Here is a 24796-nt window from a genome sequence, read left to right as displayed (position 1 = left end):
GGAAGACTGAATCCTTCCGTTGATACTTTTATTTACCCAAATGATGACCAGGTATCTATTTATTTTTACCAAGTCTGTTTGTTTGCATCAATGCCAATTCACATAACCCCAGGGATTAGGGAAGGTTTGAGGCCGGTCGAAATTTAAAATGTTTGCCAGGAGAGAATGTCATATTTAAGATTTTCTATTGAAAATCTATTATTTAAAAAAAATAATCTGCAAAAAAAAAAATATATAAGAAAATGGTAACTCAAGCTTTTTCTCGCTAGTGCTAAAATCAAGGTTTTGTTAGCAAGCTGTTAAACGTATATGCTGCCTGGTTAGGCTTGAAACCTAATGTCAGTGTGTTTAAGGCTAATAGATGTGTATTTAAAGAACTAGACCGCATGCAACTACCAAATCTGGATAAAAAACTTTTTGACTGAGTTTCCTTTTGCTCATCCCATAACTTTATATTAATATAATTAACATTCTAGACAAGGAGTTTCGTCTAAGCTATGCAAAAGAAATATCGTTGACAACAAAAATTAACTTGGATCTAAAATGGTCTAGAATTCAAGTTCTCAATATTTATTATTTATCAAAATTAAAATATTCGGTTATTTTTGACAATTGCACAAATATAGTTAAAATATTTAGAATACGGAAAATTTATAATCGGTTCCAATCACGTGATACAGCTTGTGATATGCAAATGCATGAGAAAGCTTGGAACTAACCATAAGGATACAAAAGTAGTAAAATCAGTCGAACCTAGTTCAACAAATTCCTCATAATTAATATTATATTCGAGGATCCACATTAAAAAGTAAAATCAATAAGTACCTTCATAGAGGCGAGAGTAGACTGGAATTCTTCTGGGTCATCTATCCCGGGCACCTTGACTCCGCCGGCGGTCATGAAGGCGTAGTTCTTAGGATCCTCCAGGATAAAGTCAGCTATAAATACAACTCATTAATATGATTTTTTTTCAATAAAAAATACTGTGAACGTAAAACAAAGTGACCTCAAAAAAGTTAAAGTTTAGTTGTTTGATTCAAAGAAAGGAATGAAATTAAATAAAAAATATTTAAAGTAATTATTTAAAACAAGAAGTATTTGTTAATTTCTAACTTACTTAAACAATGTGATTTATTACAGTTAACATGATTAATATTGGGTGGAAAATTAAATGTATAATAAATAATTTAGGGCATTGTGTGTCTGGTGATGATGCAGTGTGTGTTAAGCTAGTGTGGTTAAAAAAGATATTCGTGTGTTTATCATAAACAAAAATATTAGTGTTAAAGGTAAAAAAATGTGTTAATTAAATGTATTTTTGAAACAGTTCGTAAGACATAATACACTAAAAGAAAAAATGTGTACGAAAGTAAATAATGTATTAAAAAAAATCACATGAAAGAAAAGAATGTGTTAAAAAGAAAAAAGGTGTAAAAATTAAATGAGTATGTTTAAATTCAAAGAATGTGTGTATATCATTTTGAATATGAGGGGCCAGCCTTAAATTCCTTAAACAAGGGTCGGGCAATGAAAAAAATCAAAATAAATAAACAATAAATATTATTTTGAAAAAGTCAAGATTTAAAAAATTTATTTTAAATTTGATGAAGAATAGTTCCCCTGGTAGACTTGTGACCCTACGATGTAAGGGATCAAGGATGCTTCATCCGTGTCTCTGCTTCCTCAATACCTTACCAAACCAAACCAAACCAAAATAAACCAAAATAAACCAAACCAAACCAAACCAAACCAACAATACTAGACCAAACCATACCAAACATATGCAAACCAAATAAAACCAACAAACAACCTTCTTAGATTTTGCCTTTTGCTACTTGTTGCAAATCGACCTTTAGTTGAAAAGTGAAAATGTATTTTTTTGTCCATATGAGCTCTGTTGCCAGCTTACTTAGCTGAATTTACTTTACTTTAAAATTAAAAAATTAAAAATGTGTCATTTATCAAATATTTACGATATCTATATAAATAAATGATGCTCTATGTAAAATATTAAAATCAGAATGTACGTGTTTTTGATAGATATATATAGTTTACTTTGCTGTTTTTGTACTTTTTGATCAATAAAAAGATTTGAATAATAACAAACAACCAAATCTTATGAACATTTAAACAAAATAAATAAAATTGTTTCCAAATGAATAGACAGAGGAGATAGAAATGATGTTGATAAAACCATTAATGCAGCGTACCAGATTGATTTGATAGGTTTTTGAATGGAAACCATCTGTTTTATAGATTAACCTACTTACTAATTTAACAAAAACAATGAACATATTTTATACAATTTTATCGGTATTTTAAAATAATTGTATAATTTTTTTTTTAAAATTCGCAGTCAACTTAAAATTTGATGTACATTGTACATAGTGTACAATGTAACGTGAGTGTATAGTTTTTGTACATTGTAAAACAGTGAAGTTAAAGTTTATAAAAAAGTCTGAGCTGTCGAGGCGAGATATCTTTTTTTTTGCTAAATGATGTGGGAGTTGGGACAGGAACAGACAATAGACAAGGAGGAGGGAGATTTGGAGATGAGGCCGGGGGGAGGACAAGGGAAGAGAAGGGGGAGGGGTGAAGATTGGAAAAGAATTAATGACGAGATTTTGTTGCAAGTGAAGACTTACACTACACAGTAGATTTTAGGACTTAATATTTGAGGCATTTATAGGGTTGATGAAGGTATACATACATTGTATTTGTATATTATATATGTAAATAAAATACATATACTATTAACATGTGTGTGGGATGTTTATTGAGTGAGATACTATTAGAATGATAATTATTCATCTTCATCTAGATTAGGTATTGAGCTGAAGTCTCTATATCAAGATTTAACATCTCGAACCTAACCCCCCCTCCCTCCTCCTTCACTACCCCCGTATCCTCCTGAACAACTAGGATGTAGATTCGAAGATCCGGATCTAGGTAAAAAACAATCAATTCCGGATCCAGAGGGGTTGCTAAGCTGAGTGTTCACTTTTAGTTTAATGTACCCAAACCCTGGTTATTTAACTCAAAGGGTTCAAAGGGTTGATTTTAAAAAGAATTCAAAACTTATTTACTACTCTCTTGGACATTTAAAAATCTTACAAATCTAACCAAATGCATTTCAATTTCATCTCTGACAAAAAGTTTGAATTCTTTTTGACGTCTAACCTTACATTTGGTCGGGGTCAACAATTTTAGGAAACCCCTTGAAACTCCAATGTTTGACCAATTCAAAGCTGTATAGTAGGATATGTTAAGAACCCCATCGTATTAAATTAATGGCTATTTTAGGATTGATGAAGGCGTAAAAAGATAAAAATGTTTTATAATGATTTCTTATCTGGTTTATTACTCTAAAAAAGTCCAAGTTCTATATACACTAAACTGAACACATCCATATCAGATGCAATGTATTGTTGAGATTTTTTGCCTCACCCCTCAGTCTGTTTTTGCAGCACTGAAGAAGGTGGTTTAAGTTGTATGTATTTGTATCAAATAACCTAAAGGACTCTCTATGTAATTTCAAGAAACCTTCCATAACAGTACACTTGATAGCGTAGTTGAATAATTTGAGGAGTTCTTTTAATATTACAATTTGTGAGAATGAACAACCAGAAGATCTTCCCTCATTTTTACGACTACGGTTTTGAAGGTAGCGCTGTGAATTAGTCTTGTAACTAAATAAATAAAGAGTCAATTGAAATTAAGTCGACTGTCTCTCCATTCTCATATAGAGCGTATGACCCTTTTTCCTTGATTTAAATTTTAGTTTAAAAAATTAATTCTTTATTTTTTAAGTATGCAGTGTTTCTCTTATTCCTCAATATTAAACTTTTTTTTGCAATCAAAAACAAACTTAGAATAGGTATGGAGTATACTTTGTTTATGTTCGCAACAGATGCTAGCGGTATTATTCTTATTTGAAGGAAATATTTAAAAATTCCATAATAGGTCCATCTATGTCCGTAAATTCTAGCAAAAATAACAATTTGTCCATAAAATATGCCACAAAAAGTATTTTACTCCATTGAATCTGTCAAACATAGTATCTTAGCCCATAAAAACGTAGATCGTAGACCATAAAATCGGCCACAAATAGTATCCAAGTCTGCCAAAAATGGCTTTTTAGTCCATGAAACTTGCCACAAATAGTATCTCACTCTTTAAAATCTGCCACAAATTGTAACTTAGTCCAAAAAATCCGCAACAAAATGCAGACGACAACCTGCCACAAAATCTGTGAATAAACCCAAGCGCTAAAAGGAAACAAACTGTCAGGAACAAAAAGAGTTCTTTTCTTCTATTCCTTAAATGTGAAACCGAAATAACAACCCTCAAGTTTTTTTTAATTTTTAACCATTACCTGACATGAAAATGTGTGTGCCTATAAGATATTTCTGTGCGCGCATATTATGCGCATAAAAGTATCAATTAAAACTGCATATTTTCAACTTGGTAAAAAATCTTTTTATGTCGAGCCAAACATTCATCCTTGTCTCGCCAGGACTTCAATAATGTTTAAAGGGACTGTAAACGTATTCTTAGGTGACTCTCGATTTAAAGAGTAGCGTGTCAATTCACACCGATACCCTTAAAAGCTTGGTATGATCCAAGAATGCATGACGTATAAATTTTTCTTTTTAAAAACTTATTATTTTGATTGTGAACCTTATATTAAGTGATCATGAATAAAGGATTTTTTTTGGAATTGAGCTTGTTTTAAGCTTAAAAACGGCGCTATCATCAATTAAAGCGTACCGCTGTGAATCGGACCACAATGGCACTCTTTCTTCTTCAGAAAAAAGATTCTTGCCTGGGGATCTGCCTGGGTGTGGGGGGGAGGGAGGTGATGCATGTTGGAAGGGGGTAGGTGGGGTATATTTAAACCCAAGTACACGGTGAAAGTTTAGTTGCAAGATGAATAGATATCAAACAAGAAGATTATTTGATACTGATACGAGATAGAAGAAGGCAAAAATTAGTTAAGAAGAGGGGTAGGGCGGGTGATGGTAAGACGGGGTTCCGAAGTGGTAAGAATAAAATACAAAAAAAGTTGGTAAGAAAGGATGAAAAATAAGGAAAGGATGAAACACTATAAAAAAGAAGAAGAATGGGGGGACAAGATGGAAATACAATGAAACACATATTACAATTACGTGAAGTGAGAAAATACATATTTTTCAAGGGGATTGGTGCATCGGCCAACTGGTTAAATTATGAGTATTTTAATAAACCTGGCCTGGATGAATCCCCCCCCCCTCCTCCCCCCGTATGTGCAGAACTGAGAATGTGAATGAACCAGTATTTACGACTCTACCACCACGACCTTAAGAGATACGTCACAGATACAACCTATCAAGATACAGGGATGCATTCTACCCTGATACAGATATCCAGGGGTAACCATCATCTGATACAGAGATACAAGGATACAATATAACCTGATACAGGGATTCAGGGGTTTAATCTACCCTGATACAGGGATGTAATCTACCCTGATACAGAGATACAGGGGTGTAATCTCACCTGATACAAAGATGCAGTGGTGTAATCTACCCTGATACAGAGATACAGGTGTTTAATCTCACCTGATACGATGCAGTGGTGTAATCTAACCTGATACAGAGACACAGAGGTGTGATCTATCCTGATACAGAGATAAAGGGATGTAATCTAACCTTATACAGAGATAAAGGGGTGTAATATACCCTGATACAGATACAAGGATATAATTTATTCGGATACAGAGATATAGGGGTGTCATCAAAATTGATACATTGATATAAAGGTGTAATCTTAAGTAATACAGAGATAAAGGGGATCTCCCCTAAAACAGAGATACCAAATGGTTGAATCTACCCTGATACAAAGTTGTATTAAAAATTGAAAATAACAGAGAAACATGAGCGAAATTCACCTTGATACAGAGAAATGGACAAAATATAAATTAATACAGAAATGGATATATCATCTATTAAGTATCTAGGGGTGCAAAAAGCACCCTGCCTCAACGTTTTAATATGAAAAGGTTATAAGAAGAGACCACCAGTATAACCTACTATCTCATACACGTTAAGAATAGAAAAATGACACCAATAAAAACTAATGGAATCTGTCAGCTGAAATCATTATAGATGGAGCTAGCATTAGAGCAGAACCTTTCTGCCGTGCTATACCCTTTTTATGTACACCATTTTAATAAAAGTACATTTCTCGTACACGTACTACAGAGTAAAAAGCTAAAATTACATACATGATAAAAAAGATTTAAATAGCTAGGGCTCAGATAACTGGTTTGTTTAAAGATAAGATCAAACGAACTTGGACTGTTAAGAAACATTCTTGCGCGCATGGAGTACACTGCATAATGCTAAGTTGGCATGGACTCTGTAACCAATTTGTTAATCTCGCAATACATTTATATGTGTACTTAGTACATATGGTTTTACACTATTAGTACACATGGTTTTACACTAAGTACATTGTTCATAATGTAATAACTGCTACACACAACAGTTTGAGAAACATACGGGAAAAATCTGAATTTTTCAATACTGAGTGAAAAATAATGGTTTTGTGTCAGCTGATGTCTAAGTATAAGTTATAAAATCATTTTTTTTAAACTTACGGGTAAAATTCTGGAATATATTATATATTATATATATATATATGTATGACCCTTCTCTAAAATCATAAAAGAGAAACTTTTCCAAATATTTTTTGCAACCTAGCTTAAAGAAAAAGATCTAAATCTGCTAACAAAGAAGTTTTGCATCCTACATCATGTGTTCTCATAAACATGGTCGTAAGCCCTGTCATTCTCCGTAAGCAAGTTTGAGTGTGTAAGGGTGTAAGTGAGCCAGTGTGAGTTAGAGTGAGTTTGAGAAAGTGAGTTTAAGAGAGTGAGTTTAAGAGAGTGAGTTTAAGAGAGTGAGTTTAAGAGAGTGAGTTTGAGAGAGTGAGTTTGAGAGAGTGAGTTTGAGAGAGTGAGTTTAAGAGAGTGAGTTTGAGCAAGTGAGTTTGAGCAAGAGAGTGAGTTTAAGAGAGTGAGTTTAAGAGAGTGAGTTTGAGAGAGTGAGTTTAAGAGAGTGAGTTTGAGCAAGTGAGTTTGAGCGAGTTTGAGTGAGTGAGCTTGAGTGAGTGAGTGTATTTGAACGCGAGTGAGCTAGTAAAAAGGTTAGATAAGATAGTGAGGGAACGAGTGAGTGAATGGGTATAAATAGTTGAACATTAATGTCTAGATGTACCCAGTGTATAATGAGTTTATGCATAGTACCGTGGAGTATTTATTTCACCGGATGTTTGATAAGGAGTCAAAAACCCTGATACAGCCAACTAATCAGAAATATACGAATGAATTAATGATTAGGATCCATTTCATTTTTAACGTATCTGGATTCCAGATCAAGTCCTTAGAAAATGGATCCGGATTAAGTCTGTAAAAAATTGGATCTGGATCCGGCGCAAGAGTTTTTTATTAGTTGAACTAATCTAATGTTTTCTTATATTTTCCCTTTTTCAAAATTTACATTTTAATTAGTTTAGTTTAATCGAGACCAAATCCATTTTCGAGGTTTTGGTTAATATTTTGGACTTAGACCCGGATCCGTGGGCATGAACATATTGAGGATTTAATTGATCCGGATCCGTGGGCATGAACATGTTGAGGATTTAATTGATCCGGATCCGTGGGCATGAACATGTTGAGGATTTAATTGACCCGGATCCGTGGGCATGAACATGTTGAGGATTCAATTGATCCGGATCCTGAGCAGCTAATTAACTTTTATAATTTTATAGCAGCTTTTGCGGGATTTTACGCTTCTTAATTGTATCTAGGGAAGAAACTATCAAAGGAATTTGAACGAAACAAATAACTTTCTTTTAAAAAAGATGGATTTTTTAATGATTTTTTTTTGGATTGAAGGGTGACTGTAATATTAGTATAGTTATTAATTACCCCTGCAGGCATTTGACTTTATGTCAAAGTACGTTGTATAAATATCATTATCATGACTATGATAACGAATACATTTGTTTTTCTATACACCACTTTATGGCAGAAATTATTTACTTTGAAAATTTATTAAGCATATTTTAAAAAGGGTGCGTCATAACTTGTGTGTGTGTAACCCGTTGGAATTTTTATGCGTTAAGCCCAGTAATACAAGTCAGTGAGATTGGTTAGAGGGAAGGGGGGTGGTGAGGGGGAAGGAGGCAAGTTAGAAGATAAGGGTGGTATCCCAACTTGGGCTATAAAGTGACTCAGAGCTGAGCCTGGTTCTATGCGTATTCATGCCTTTAAACTTGTATTTAAATGTCAGGAATCTAATATAAGCCCTGCACGGTTCTTCTTTTATTCAGACTCTGTCCGGATTGTCTGTTCTTGCCTCGAACGGCTCGTTGAATCGGGCGCCAGGTCTGTCTGGTTTTTAAATATTGTTTTTGGTGATTTAAAGGACTGTACAAGTGGCATGTTCAGCTTCAAAAGTTCATTCAATGTTTCTGTAGCGTCAATCCGCAAGTAGAGAAACCACAATCAGAGAGAAAAACATGGATAACTTTATAATTTTTTACCAAAATAAACTTTTCAGGGCAATGTTGTGAATAGAAAAAATATCCGTTAATAACCATTTTGATTAAAGCCACACAGCCCTCTAAATAAGTCGGCACAGAATTTGAATTTAATTAAGGATGTTTTTTATCTGATATATTTGAGATTATCTGTTTGTAAAGATAAATTTCAGGTTCCAATTAGACAATCCATATAAGTAGACTTAAAAAAACACAAAATAAATCAGGCATCACTGGATGCTTATTATCCACTTTGCAGATAGGTTATTTTCAAGAATTCTTTTGATTTTATATTTGTTTAGAAATTGGCTGTCTTGGCTCGGCTACACGTGTAAAGGATAAAGTTTACTTTATGCATATTTGACATGTAAATATATCATTTATTTGACGCCATATTTTTCTTAACGTCACTTATTTAAATTTATAAACTGGAAAATTAAAATAAAAGAAAAATAGGAGGTACGGTCAAAGAAACTGGACAATCTTTGCAACACCTGATATTTCATACTTGTGCTAATAGATCTGGCAGAGTTCTTAGTCTATAACGTAAAGGTGTGTACAACATCAGGTTGCAAAAATTGTTATTTATTATAAATTGTAAAATTGTATGTTTTTATGAAAATCGCCGTTGATTTTATTTTGATCAATGTTTTATTTTTGATTAGATTAAAACTGGATGGAGTTACCACAATATAGTGTGAGAGAGGGATATTGTAGTTTGGTGGTAAAATTTATTAAAAACATCATATTAAAGAACTCACAAATCAACTGCACAGTATTGCGTTGTAACTAGGTATATACAATACATGTTGAATACACATTACAACCGAATGAACGATCAAAAAACAGGACAAAGTGCTTAGTTTTGATGACACATGGTAACCAGAAAACAGTGAACAAATATCGTCTTTTTTCCTTCTATTAAAATGTAAGTATTACAGATTTTTATTAACCATTTTTAAGAGACATTAATAAAAAAAGTAATCAGCAATAGCAATCATTCCACTGTATTCTGGTTACCATCGCTTACACAATAGACTTACTTTTGAACTCCTTGCTGGCTCCCATGAGAAGTTGATAGAAGATATGGAAGGATCTCTCCTCAGAGGTCTGACGAATAATACGAGCCTTCTCCAGCAAATACGTTTCTATAACAAACACATTATATCAATATTAATGTTTCTTCTTCTATTTTTACTTATTTCTATGCTAAAACTAGATGAACCATTCAGAATTCAAAAAATTTCTCGTGTTTTTATCAGTTCAGATTTGGGGTTTGAGAGCAAACAGCTTTTTACAACAATTTTTGGTTGATGTTTAGCCATTTGGATCCGGATCCAGGATCCTATATAAAATCCTAAGCACGGTACTGGTATAAAAGAATATAAATCATATCTCAAAAGTTGCATTGAACCAAGGTTGTAATGCAAGGAAAGTTAATTGCTGTCGCGTATACTCTGCTTTGATATTGAAACCAGTTCTCTCTGGGCGGAATTTGTAAACAAGAATAGATGCATCAGTGTTCGTTTAGTATCCGAGGGGGTTAAAAGCATTAAATTTTGATAATTTTAATAATTCACATAATAGTTTCCTAAGACCAGAATATTTCATTGATTTTTTTAATGTGAAAGGTGGATCCCATGTCAGGCTTCGACATCTGTCTTGTGTTTACATTACCGCCCAGAGACAGTACACTGCAGTACAAAAGATGCGTACACTTCTGAAATAACTTTCCTTGCATTACATCCTTGCATTGAACTATGTTGGCGTACTCGATCCACAACGGAAGCCACAATGAGAAATTATCAATCTTTAGATAGAAAAGCTACTTTAACGTTGTTTAATGCTTTAGGGTACGGTTGTGAATCAGACAGGTCCTTAAAATAGATTTTCTTATAATTATGTCTAAAATTCTCTTTCAGTTCGCATACGGGAAGCATTTAGTTATATTGCATTTATGAAAAACAGATTTCTTTATAAAGCTCTTATAAGGGCACAGAGCACTCTGAATTACTGTTAATAGGCCGGCAATGCCCTTCCCCCTTTTTTCGTCTTAGCACCCTGATGACAGCTCTATTTTAAATAAAAAGCCCTTAAATCGTTAATGTTGAATTCCTTTCATTTATTGATTTATTTCCCGCAATAAATACGATTGGAATGTTTTGTACCAACACAAGATGGAGAGGGAGGTCCGCCAATAAAGAAGAAAAGAATTATCGATTTAATTTTTATCTTAAAATTAGAAGAATTAACCCCCACTACCGAGGGAGAGTGGACATGATTTTTGAAGATTTGTGGAGGGAAAAATTGGACATCAAACGACGAACATTTTCCTCCTTTAATTTTTTTAATTAATTTATTTATAAGGACTATCTGTTTATATTTTGAAAAATGGAACTTTTTCAAAGAGAGTCTCTAAATATCTAATTCTTAACTCGACCTACAATTTTGTAAAATAACACCTTATAAAACATGATTTTCAAGAACCTCTCTCGAAAGAATTGACTACTGTTAAAAACTCTCAATGAATGTTTACAAGGCCTGCAGTTCACTTGAGGCATTTGCTAATGTTGCAATTTATAGGACATGGTTACTCATATTACAAGATTCAATACCAAACCCTTTCAACCCACTAACATTCAATTCAATAAAAATATGTTCAGTTCTATGGAAAAAAGAGACTGTACACGTGATTTGAAGTGACTTTTCTTTCATTCAAGGGACTTCAAGACATAATTTCAAGTTACCCTATACACCTTTGTTTCTTCAAGGATGAAACAAAGCAGATTTTAGTATTTTTCTAACAAAACAACTTTATATAATAGGATAAAATCAAGTAGGTTTGGTTCAACATATTTTCTAGGATGGGGTTATGAAGTTAGAGCCAAGAAGAGAGACCATCGAACAAGATTGGTTTGGTACAACATATTTTCTAGGATGGGGTTATGAGAGCCAAGAAGAGAGACCATCGAACAAGATAGGTTTGGTACAACATATTTTCTAGGATGGGGTTATGAAGTTAGAGCTAAGAAGAGAGACCATCGAACAAGATTGGTTTGGATAAGAGGATTCTCAATTAACCATATACGGTGAGCTCCTTGTACGGATGAGACCTTTTCGGGCGAATGGTCAGAAACAAGGAAAATACATAAGGAACTATTTTGGTTGACAAAAAGATGTGTACAGCAGTTTCTTGGGAGGAATATAAATAAACACAATGCTATTCTGACTGGGGTTTGTTTAGATTTCTTCCTGAAACTCCAGTACCTATTCATTTTATTAAAAATATGGAGATCCTGGCACATTTCCTGGTCAATAGAAAGGAAGATACATCAGATACTTTCATATCTTAGTTGACGAAAAATGTACAGCAGTTACTTGAATTCTTTATAGCTCAGACTAAGTTTGTTTATAATTCTCTCAGTAACTGGGGTTCCAATCCTTGCAACCAAACATATCGTATTAGTAGGTCCGTATCTTAGTTGACAAAAAGTTTACTGCAATATTTTGGAAGTATGTAAACAAATAGGGCTGTTCAGGCTAAATTTTGATTATATTCCCTACCCAATACTAACTATATAGGGGTTTCTGTTATATCTTTCTTGGTTATCATTATCAATTAAAATATTTTCAAAAATTCGATTTTTATTTCAAAATCTCTGTCAAGGGGTTGTTTCAAATGGTCTTACCAATATTGGCTCCAGCGATGTATCCACTGGCATCAAAATTGATCCGGATGAATTTCCCAAATCTGGAACTGTTGTCATTCTTCACAGTTTTGGCGTTTCCGAAAGCTTCGAGAATTGGATTAGCTTTCAGAAGTTGCTGCTCTAATTCACCCTAATAAATAACAAAATATAGAAAATTTAAACAAAAATCTTTAAAAAACAGTAAAACAAAAAACGCATTTAAAAACAGATCAATATGTAAAATCTGCAAAAAGAAGTTGAAAAGCCATGCGATTACTTAATCGTGCAAAAAGAGTTCGTGGAACCCATGCTTAAGGTTCCACGTATATTCAGGGTAAGGTAGACTCAAACCTCACGAAAAGGATATAAAATTTAAATGTCTGAAACCAGAATTGTTCAGTAAATTAAGGATAAGCGCCCCGAGTTCCGAGCCATGTTAATTAAATTGAGTCCAATGATACTGCAGTATCTCTCTCTAACTCGCTTTAATAAAAAATCAGATTTGAAATTTTGGAACCAAAGATAGTTTGTGTGAATGAGGGGGGGGGGGAGTTAAGATGGCGCGAGCGCTTTATGAAGACGAGGGCGCGCGGAGGGATTAGATTTAGAAAAGAGATAGGAGAACCGGAACCTACACGCTCATATTCCCCCCCCCACACTCTTCATTCAACATCATTTCCCCCACCCCTTCTCCTGACTACTCACCCTCTCAAACATGGGGGGAGGGGGGATAACGTGACTTTAACTTTCAATTTAAAAAAAGAATAATTTCCCTCTCAAATTCATTTCATTTTGTGCACTCATTTGGTAACATGTCCTCATTTATACCCTTGCAAGTTGTTTTCAATGCTTTCTCTCTTTTTAAGCAACACCTTTTTTTATCTAATATCCTTATATTTTAACACCACATTCGTACTTTGCTCTTTTCTAAATTACCTAAAATAAACTATGTTCCATTTAAAAATTTATGATGAGGTTGTGAAGGGGTAGATGGTATGGGCATGATATGCATGTTAATGCATGATGAAATGTCTGAGCAACGAGCATGTCTGACAGTTGTACATGCACGTCTTTAAATATCTGTCTATGGTATGCCCGTCTCAGTAAATAACTGCCTCTCTGTAAATAACTGCCCCTCTCAGTAAATAACTGCCTCTCTGTAAATAACTGCCCCTCTCAATAAAAACTGCCCCTCTCTGAAAATAACTGTCCCTGCCCATCTCAGTTAATATCTGCCCCCCTCTCAGTAACCAGCTGCGCCTATCGGTAAATAACTGCCCCTCTCTGTAAACAACTGCCCTTCTCAGTAAACAGCTGCCCCTCTCAGCTATCAACTGCCCCTCTCTGTAAATAACTGCCCTTATCATTAAAACCTGCCCTCATTCTGTAAATAACTTGCCCCTCTCAAATAACTGCCCCTCTATATAAATATGTTCCCCCATTCTGTACATAAGGCCGAAATACCTTTTATTTAATCTTTTCTTTTTCTACTTTTGGTCGTTAAAAATTTTTTTTTTTCATGAAGCGCATGCAAAAATTAATTTAGAGTAAAATATCGATTTTGAAAGTGCAACATGTAATATCTGTAAGTACAAAAAGTGCAAGTCAAGCTTTTTCATGAACAATAAGAAGACTTAAAATTCGTGTGCACGTAAAGAATTAATTGCCTGGGCCTTCATGCATAAATCAAGCAAACCCCATCAAGGCACAAACAAAGATGACACAAAAATGTGTGCAGTTACAAATTCGTGCAAGTAAATAGCTAAGAACTAAAAAAACGGAAACGAAAACGCGCCAAAATTTTGGCGGTTCCCCCTTTGCCATCCGCTTTTCATGGTTTTTAAATACTTTTGGTTTAAATCATGGTTCATACCCCTCCAACCACCCCCTCTACTCCCTCACCCAGAAATCCTGTGTTTAAATCATACAGCGACCTTGCACTATGTATCTTAACCCCTCCCCTTCCTACTCATTCGCTTCTTGTCGATCTGTATAAAGGGAGGGGGGGAGGAGGTAGAAAAGCTTTGAAATTCCTATTAAAATTAATACTTCCAGTGGTATTTATTATCTTAAAAACTAAATTTTCCCTCAACAAACTAAATTTTTCCCAAGTAGAAATTATCAATACAAAAGAGGAAATAATTTGCCAGTTAATACAAAAACTTCAGAAAATCATTTTCCCAAGGCCCTCAAGAGGGAGTGGGAAATTTCTTGAAAATATATACCCCTGTCTGTGCATTAATATACTGGCAGCCCAATCACTAATTACAGGGGACTGGGAGGGGGGTAATTGAAAACGATAGATAGATAAATCAACTCATTAAATATTGACAGGATATATAGATAAATATGTTAGATTCTTAAGTAAATATTTATTCCCAAATACACATGTAGGATACACAAAAATAGATGAAATAGTTAAAACATGTTAACTTTAGTTTTACAAATAAATTGTTTAATTTATCCAACATTGCATGTTTTGACGTTATTGAGCTGACATCTTTAAACGTTTTCGACTAAATTATGCATTCTAGCGTGTAAATGGTGTAGTGAGTAATTAACTGCACACTGGTTGCATGTCCACTGTTAATTTTGATAAATGCTGTATTTAAGAATAGAAAGTAACAACGCCCATGTATGTATTTGGTAGAAATATTTTTGCATCAAATTATCACCGAAAAATTCTTCCGATTTTTGTTTAAACATCCTGCGGGCGGTTTCAAATTGTGAAATAATGATACGTTTGGAAGCTCTGTTATCTGTCATTGCAACACTCCTGTCTGAGGGGTTGTTGATACCCCTCTGCCCGTCTCAGTAAATAACTGCCTCTCTGTAAATAACTGCCCCTCTCAGTAAATAACTGCCTCTCTGTAAATAACTGCCCCTCTCAATAAAAACTCCCCGGTAATCTTCTGAATTTACAACTCTGTTGTAATCAAGGAAATGATGAATATTTGATGTCTATGTCGTATCCAGATAAGAGAGTAATGCGTCGTATTCTTTACATCAATGGTTTACGAATGAAAACCCAAGGAAAGAAATTAGCCGCTAAAAATCAAGTTTGTTAGTGTAAACTAAACGTAGTGTTTCGCGCGCCGCGTTAGATCGTCTCAAACTCTAACCTCATAACTCCACCAATCCGACTTAATCTAACCAAACCCTTTGAAACTCTTTAGGATGCCTTTATATACAAATATTAACTACTTGGGTTTCCATTTTTACTTGCGGATTTTTGCTACAGAAACAATGGAGGAAATTGTGAATTGAACACTTTTCTATGGACAGAAACCTATTGATTTGTTAAAGCTTTACGCATCAGTTTTGGTTTTAAGTCTGGATACAATATTTTGTGTGTTCAAGAAAGTATACACAGTATACACAATGCACATGCTTAAAAATATATCAGATTGGGGCAAAAGATCGTTAAAAACTTGTTCCCCTCATTCCTAATGGTTCAAGTTTGACGAACAAGGATTTGAAATGGTCTTTAAACCATTAACTTTTAACTTGAATCAAGAAAATTTTAGTTTTGTGGCAGGGAGGGAAAATCAGTTGAACAAGGATAAAAATAAAAGAGGACATGGACAGTAGTGGAAGGACAGAAACGAGTAATGAACAACAAGAACAAGAGTTAAGGGACGAATACAACCGGTGAAAGAAAAAACGAATGTTGAAAGGACAAGAAAGAAGTGGTACCGAACAACAAGAAAAGTGAAAAGACAAATACAACCAGTGAAAGAAAAAAACGAGTGTTGAAAGGACAAGAAAAATAGGTAACAAACAAAGAGTGAAAGGACAAGCACGAACAGTGAAAAGGCAAATACAAGATAGTGAAAGGACATGAAAAATGGGAAGGAAAGTACAAAAACTTAGAGACTAAGTATTTAAGGACAAGAACATTGTGACAGGACAAACACAATGTTCAGAACGAGAAAGTAGTAAGGTACAAGAACAGTGTTAAAGAATGGAATGACGAAAGCCGTTGGAACCGCTTCAAAAAGCGTTTTTATTAAATAAAAGCAATGTCACTAAAGTAAATGTTTAATGTTTATAAAACCGCAAAGTATGGTTAGAAGAATACCATAATACCAGGGGTATCAACCAGATTTAAAACCAATAGATAACCAATATTTAGGCGTCAACATTCAATCTAAAAAGATGAGCTAAGTGTTGTGCTAACTGTGTCATTTAAAATATTTTATAGAGTTAAAGTGAACCAAGTTTTCTTCGCCAATTTGTGGTAAAAAATGTTTAATTCATGATATAAAACTTCTGATTTCTGACATAAAACTCCTTGGTGCGCGTGTCATAGATATGAAGTGAAACATCAACTGCCTGGTATGGACATGAGCTTCCTAACTTAGATTTGAACTGCATAGACGTGAACTGCATAGAAAAGACTGTCTATTATAGACATAACCTGTCTATTAGACATGAACTGCCTAGTATGGATATGAACTGCCTGGTACAGAGTTGAAATGTCTAGTATGAACATGAACTGCCTAGTATAGACATCAACTCCCTATAGTATTGACATAAAGTGTCTAGTATAGACATGAACTGCCTAGTATAGACATGAACTGCCTAGTACAGACATGAACTCCCTAGTATAGACATGAACTGCATGGTATAGACATGAACTCCCTGGTATAGACATGGCATGGCATATGCATGAACTGCCTGGTATGGACATGAACTGCCTGGTATAAAAATGAACTGCCTAGTATAGACATCAACTGCCTGGTATAGACATCAACTGCCTGGTATAGACATAAAGTGCCTAGTATAAACATGAACTGCCTAGTATAGACATGAACTGCCAAGTATAGATATGAACTCCCTAGTATAGACATGAACTGCATGGTACAGACATGAAATCCCTGGTATAGACATGGCATGGCATATACATGAACTGCCTGGTATAGACATGAACTGCTTGATATAGACATGAACTGCCTAGTATAGACATGAACTGCAAAGTATAGACATGAACTGCCTGGTATAGACATGAACTACCTGGTATAGACATAAAGTGCCTAGTATTAACATGAACTGCCTAGTAGAGACATTAACTGCCAAGTATAGACATGAACTGCCTAGTATAGACATGAACTGCCAAGTATAGACATGAACTCCATAGTATAGACATGAACTGTCTAGTATAGACATGAAATGCCAAGTATAGACATGAACTGCCTGGTACAGACATGAACTGCATGGTATAGACATGAAATCCCTAGTATAGACATGAACTGCCTGGTATGGACATGAACTACCAAGTATAGACATGAACTGCCAAGTATAGACATGAACTGCTTTAAAGATCCCTGGATTCAATTTCTCTCAATAAGTCGTCTACTTCATCATAATATTCTGGGTTTCTGCTGGGACTTGAAATCCTTTAAAGGTTCCAATCTGCAGGATCTCAGGGTCCCTGCCTTGTTACAATGCATATTCAGGCCGACCTACAATCAGACCTGAACACGACACAGACCCGCCACCTTTTTTAACCCTCGGCTTCAATGCAGCAGAGTTGAACAATTTTGTCCATTTTTAAAACAAACATGAATTCCTTAAAGATAACAGGATATGTTTGAACAGTGATAACACCGACAAAATAAATTCAGGGTTGTCGTTTTATTTAAAAGATATTTCTCAGTGTAACATAAAAAAATGTAAATTATTAATAAAAAATATTTAAAATAAATAATCCATAAACTTTGACTTAATGTGGCATTCGAGACATGACAGGAAATTGATGTAGAGATTGCCTGGTACTCCCCCCCTCTCTCCCCCATTTTTCAAACCAAGGTCATATACCTATACCTCTACTAGGCTTTAAAGCCGAGATTCCTCTTCTATACAGGGTGTCAGGGTATTAAAGCCTCAAGATATGATTATGTTGTTGGTTGCATGCCTCATATAAATTCTTCAACATTATGTAAATTATAATCAGAATTTTATCAAATCGGTTGAAAAAGACGCTTCCTAAAATCCGTCCCTCATCCACCAGGAACCATTGGATAAGAGTAGATTGGTTTTTAGGGTTTGCCAGTTCCAAGGGTCGAACCATTGAACCCCCCCCCCATCCCTAAAAATTTCAAACATGATTTTAAATACTATGGTTTGGAAAAAACATTTGCACCTGGAACTGTTTTCCGATAATTACACTTTTAATAGTTAGTCTTGCATTTGGATTTATTTATATATTTGAAAAATGTTGAAATTACTGGTTTATGGCCACCATTTCTCGTCTGTCCAAATTCTAGCAGGGAATGACCACTAAAATTGCCCAGTGCTCAAAACCGGTCATTTTTTGCAGTTCTAAGTTTTATGGATTATAATATGCCTAGGTCTTATTTATACTACGTGGGGGAATTACAGGGAACCTCCCTATAATCAGAATTGGCGGGAAGGGGATTTGTTACGCGAATTAACTGCGTCATTGGAATTCAGAACATGGTAAGGGGGGATGTCAGTCGATAAAATGAGAAAATGACCAAAGTAAAGATTTTCCGTATTTTGCCGGGGGCCGGCTTAGTGAAGATAGATTACATTGGCTTAGATCGACATGAAAATTGAAGAGAGGGATTTTGAGAATGTCCCCACCCCCCAGCCCCCAAAAGATATCCATTCTTTGACCCTATCTTCGTCTTGGTCAGAATTCAACGATTAAAAGTTTTGATTGCCCTTCCCTAGTCTCTACTCCATAATAGCGTGCATTAAAGAGTTCTTGGTTGAATACTAATGCAAAGACAGTTGAAGCATAATAGTACTGGACAGGTAGATAATTAGTTTTCAAGGATTGAATTACCATCCTCCAGTGCAGAGAGTAAACTGTACAAACAAATCTAGTATTGTTAAACAACTGCTTTGTACAATGTACGTGCACACGATGTACATGTACGCTGGATTTTTTATGTACACATGTGCAATTGAGATATCAATAAATTCAAGTTTAAAACTTTTTTGTATATATTTTTCTATTAAGGCGCGGAGTTTCTTGAATTTTGTCTAATCCGGGTTTTCATCATTCCAGTTTATCAATGAAATCTGTATATAATTATATTTGCCAGATTCTCAAAACTTGAATTTTAAATATTATCTAAATTATCGGCATTAAACTGTCTGCCCCCAGGAATTGATACAACGTCGGCCATTTTTAAATTCGGTTTGGTTTGGCGAAAGATGGGAAGGAAAGGTTGGAGTGGGGTTGGGGAATTATAATTTCACACCTTTTAAGCCTACTGCAAAAAGTACACGCCCTTCTTTCAGGCCTCGGGGCGGGGCAAAACGTTGCAAGTCCATCAAACCTAATTCAATTAGGTCTGTTTTTAGCTCCAAGGGTGGGTTATTAGTTCGGCAAAATTTATAAATATGAACTTTATTTCAACATTTACAAGGGATATCGTTACTTAAATTCTGAACTTTTATGATTTTAAGAATAGATATATGCATTTGAATATCTACAAATTAAGAAAAAAGTTTTTGCAAACTCAGAAGGCTCATGGAAACAAAGTCTAAGCATATCGTAAATCTGACAACAAAAGGCATTTTTCGATTAGTACAATTTCCAAAATGGCTATCTTTCCCTTACGTCAATTTAGAATAGAAGTGTTAGGATTGCTGAGAGCCACAATTGAAAAACACTCTTCAAAAGGAAATTTTATTTATAATCATACAAACCTTTCAGGGTATTGTTGTAAATAGGACATGCCACTTTGTTTTTAAAAGAGGGCCAATTGAAACTATCTTTATAAGGTTTAAAGCATATTTAGTGGGTTCATGGAGATTTTTTTAAATTGCGGATATTTAACCATCACCGTACATTTTTATTCATGCTGTATTTATTAGTTTTTACAGTAATTTTTCAACTTTTTTAAACTTTCATTGTAATGCAAAAAAAAATAGCATTGATGAATTATATTTTAACAATTTTACAGAAGTTTCAATTATAATTTGAAAGCAAGGAAGAATTAGAAAAATATTTTAACCATCACCGTACAATGTACATGCTGAAGTGTTCAAAACACTATAATATGGAGAACATATTTTACAGAGCATTTGGAAACTTCAATAATTCTGCAGATCATTTCAGATTTAATTCAAAAAAGTTCAGATGTTTCTAAATGATTTATGTAAAATATTTCCACCCTATTACTCTGTTTGAAAAGTAAATAAAGTTTGACCGTAGGGCATACATTTGAAAATGTAAAGAAGACACGAAAACTAAGTGAGCAGTGAAGAACCTGTAAAATCATTCTTTAGAAGATTTTTTTTTATCTTGCAACTTCGTAAATTTCAGATCAAAAGCGAAAAGTTAAACAAAATTGAACTAAGAAACCTCCAAAATTACAGTTTTTCAGGTTTTTTCTTCATTTTGATTAATTGGGGGGGGGGAGGGGGGTATTTTCTAAGATACTTACAAAGCTGAGATCCTGACTCTGAAAGGTGAAGATTGATTGATTGATTGAGTGAGTGATTGGTGCGTGTAGAGAATCCAAGCAGTGAACAAGGCAGCAACAAATAAAAAAGAAGAAAAAACAACATTAGTTTAGGAAGTCGAAATCGTTAAGTTAATTTAAAATCAATTTTTTTAATATTTGTAGCAAGAAACCCGGATATGAAACATCGGTTTCTATGAAAACCAATTTTCTATTTTAACACCTTTATCCCCAACCTCTTTAGTATGTTTATCATTGAGGAGGAAGGGGTGATAACATTTAAACCCCTTAAAATATGTCATAACTTGTAGAAATTGGAATAAAAAGTTGAAGATTGTGAATTATATGTAACGTTTACTGTTACTATTCTGATAATATAATGGATAAAAGTTGAAAAAAAAACATTCACAATCGTACAAGCTATATTTCTTAAGATAAAAACTTTTTATTTGCTTTTTACTGGTTCTGACTAAACCACACTGTACTAAATGCAAGTGCGTGTGCAGTAATAGATAGATTATCTTTATCTACTCGTGTTTACTGTGATCTAATTACAATGCAGGATTTAATACTAATTGTTTAGGATTAAAGGATTGAATTGCACATGCATTAAACCCTGCACTAGAAAAAAAACTGCATTTGCTAGATGCACTAAGGACAGGAAGCTAGACAAACTGAGAGCTCTGTTTGTGCTTTACAATCGGAACTTAAATACGATTTTCCGTACTTGATTAGTAATCTAGACTTAAGCTAAGTTTCTTTGTTCAAAATTACCTTCCTATCCTTCCCTTTTCCACACCTTTTAGCAATTGTTTGTAGGAAACTTGAATCACTATTTACTGATCAGGAAACTTATAGATTTTTTCTCACATTTGCTCACACTTAAAAATGTGTTTTAAGCAAAACTTTTTTCTGAGGTTTTGGTTGTCATTTTGTCACTTATTTCAGCGGATCTAAATAACTACAATGTTGGGATCCTAAGCAGTGCTCCTCACCAACCCAATCTACACGTGCTATGGCAATCTATCTATCTCTCCATGGTAAAATATATCTTAACAGACCCATCTATCTCGAAATCTACCTATTTATGCATCCATTTTCCTATCTATCTATCCATCTATCTGTCAACTACTCTCTCTCGTTACTAACTTTCTCCGCGCTTCTTTACATAAAAGGGGTGTGTCAGTTTATATTCATATATCCTTTAATACAGGGTGTGTCAGTTCATATTCATATATCCTTTTTTACAGGGTGCGTTAATTTTTTATTCATACATCTTTCTTCATACAAGATGCGCTAATTTATATTCATATATCTTCATTCAGGGTGTCCGTTACTATCTAAATATCCTTTTTTATTTGTAACTTACCGGGGGAAAACGACACAGCATTTACACCCTGTAGCTCTACATATGTTTATATGATCATGAGCAAGCCTAAGTGTTAAGGTCTGATTAGACCAATGTCGCCGAATAATCAGCTCAAGAAGGGATTGACAAACAATTCTATGAAATTGAAATCTTGACACTAGAATAAGGTTCAAATTTTGACCAAGGTCATTTGAAGAACGTTAATTATTTATTTAAGATTTTTTCTCCCTCCTATGAAGTGCATTTCCCTGACTTAATAAACTCGTCAAAAATATAAATTAGGTGTTTAATGGTCCTTGCAAAAGTAAACGACATTTATATTCCTTGAAATAAATCGCATTCTATCTAATATTTTGCTCAACTGCTGTTTGAAATCGCAGCAGTCGCCAATTTAAAATGCTTGAACAATACAGAGATTGCATTTAAATACAGAGAATCATTTGAAAATGCAAAATATCAACCATTAGCGGTAGTGCCAATAAAACTATGGATTAAGCCATTATATGTATCTACTAATCTAAGGCCTATGCTCTACAAAACTACTTCAATTAATTAGTACAGAAAAAATCTTAATCCACATTTTTGGTGTCGTAACGGCTGAACCAAATTACTGCGCAAAGAAAGTGTTGACGTGAATGAAGAATGCTTACCGCAACTGGGATGAGGCTAGATGACTTGGGTTTAGATGCTGCTACGAAAGCCAGGTATTGGATGACCTTCTTTGTGTTCTCTGTTTTACCAGCTCCAGATTCTCCGGTACACAGGATACTCTGATCCTCACGATCTAAACCAAAATACAAACTTAGAGGCAGTGCTTCGGATCCCGATCCGTTGGATCCGCAACATTTTAGCTTTTTGGATCCGGGTCCGCAAAAATATGTGGATCCACAGATCTGGATCCAAGGGTCAAAATATCAACAACAAAAAAAACTACCAACAAAAATCTTTTGCTCTTAAAACCCAAATCTGAAATGTTGAAAAAATATATATTTCCTTATTTCTGTAAGAGAGGTTCATCAAGTTTTAGCGAAAAAATGAGAGAGAAAAAGAACAATAATTTTTAAATTTGTCTTCTGTTAAAAAATAAGTGAATTAAGAAATGTTCCTAATTCGGATCAGCATCATAATCAAATGGATCCTAAGAATGGATCCTATATAGGATTGTTTACAAATTTGAGAGGACAATCTATTTGGTAAGTGCTATCAAGGATTTACATAAATTCTTATTTACCAGATATAACCAGATATTTTTGTGGATTCAACCCCCTCGTAATCTCTTGTTTATCATTAAGCTTGGGCAAAGAAAGAGAAAAAATGGATAATTCTTTAATAAAACTAACATCAAAATAAAAATGGATAGAAATCAAGAAATCTTTCATAAGCACTTGAAAATTTACTTTTAGTAGGGTCACTTAAAACGACTTTGATAGCTTGCCCGCTATCAACAGTGTTATCAGGATTGTTTAAAATGATTTTAGAAAATAAGAAAAATAAGGTTAGTTTTAGGGAATTCTTTTGGAATGAAATGTAGTTTTTCCATGAAATATCGTTAAAAACGGTTTTGCTTGACTACAATAGTTGAGAGGGGGAGNATTAAAATTTGAATTTATAAATTTATGATCTAAGTCCCATAGTTTATCATATAGTATTGGCGTTTGACCAATTAAAAAAACGAATTAATTTTCATTTAATTTTAAATTGTTAATAATTTAAAAGTGGTACATAAACGTAACCCCATTTATATCATTGTTACAGGAGAACATGAAAACCGGATTTCTAAACTTTGATTGAATCCCTTGAACCAGGACCAGAAGAAGTTTCATGGTTCATATTACACCAACATTCCTCAAATTCCAAGGCACTTGACTTTATCCGGGATTCTTTAATTTAACCAGGACACTTGACTTTATCCGGGAATCTTTACTTTATCCAAGACACTTGACTTTATCTAGGATTCTTTAATTTATCCAGGACACTTGACTTTATCCGGGATTCTTTACTTTATCCAGGACACTTGACCTGATCCGGAATTATCTACTTTATCCAGGACACTTGACATAATCCGGTATTCTTTACTTTATCCAGGACACTTGAATTTATCTAGGATTCTTTACTCTACCTAGGACACTTCGACTTTATCACGGATTCTTAACTGAATTCTTTACTTTATCCAGGACACTTGACTTGATCCGGGATTCTTTACTTTATCCAGGACACTTGACATAATCCGGGAATCTTTACTTTATCCACGACACTTGACTTTTTCCCCATAATTGACTCGACCGATCCTTCAATAAAGCTGACTCAAGGTACACAATTAACCCTCCTCCTCCATTCTGAGAATCAAAAATCATCTTTGCCCCCAAGGATGTTTGTTCTTTTAAGATGAGATCATCACATTTTCATCTATGTGGGCTCAAACATTAGCGCAAATAAAAATGAGAAGAAGATACATAATTTCCATTCTGAAACCTAATACGGGTTGAGTTTAAGTGCAACGTTAGGTAAGCATTATGCATTGAATTTTGTTATTTAATTGTTGACCTTTATGAGTTTTGGAACAAAACTTTTGTTGCATCCCCAGAATGATTAATTACGTGATAAATCCTTGAAATGAATGAATACATCCATGAAATGAGTTTAAAGTAGAATAGTTTGTCTGACTCATTTAATTTTCTAAAAAAAACACCTGTTAAAACTACCTAGCA

General features: G+C 34.2%; 1 protein-coding gene across 1 annotated transcript in view; it reads right to left on the bottom strand.

Annotated features, from left to right (window-relative positions):
• Positions 1 to 24796, bottom strand: part of LOC111697630 (myosin heavy chain, non-muscle) — a 57954-nt gene that overhangs the window by 28623 nt on the left and 4535 nt on the right. Inside the window, exons 4-8 of the mRNA XM_023467696.1 lie at positions 22739 to 22872; positions 20702 to 20719; positions 12276 to 12426; positions 9630 to 9734; positions 826 to 938 (exon numbers count right to left, since the gene is read on the bottom strand). Coding sequence (XP_023323464.1) covers positions 826 to 938; positions 9630 to 9734; positions 12276 to 12426; positions 20702 to 20719; positions 22739 to 22872 — 521 coding nt within the window. The remainder of the gene's footprint in view (positions 1 to 825; positions 939 to 9629; positions 9735 to 12275; positions 12427 to 20701; positions 20720 to 22738; positions 22873 to 24796) is intronic.

Source organism: Eurytemora carolleeae, unplaced genomic scaffold (assembly GCF_000591075.1).
Source record: "Eurytemora carolleeae unplaced genomic scaffold, Eaff_2.0 scaffold133, whole genome shotgun sequence".
Classification (NCBI taxonomy): Eukaryota; Metazoa; Arthropoda; class Copepoda; order Calanoida; family Temoridae; genus Eurytemora; species Eurytemora carolleeae.
Note: the sequence above shows the minus strand (reverse complement) of the source record. Positions and strands in the feature narration are given on the sequence as shown.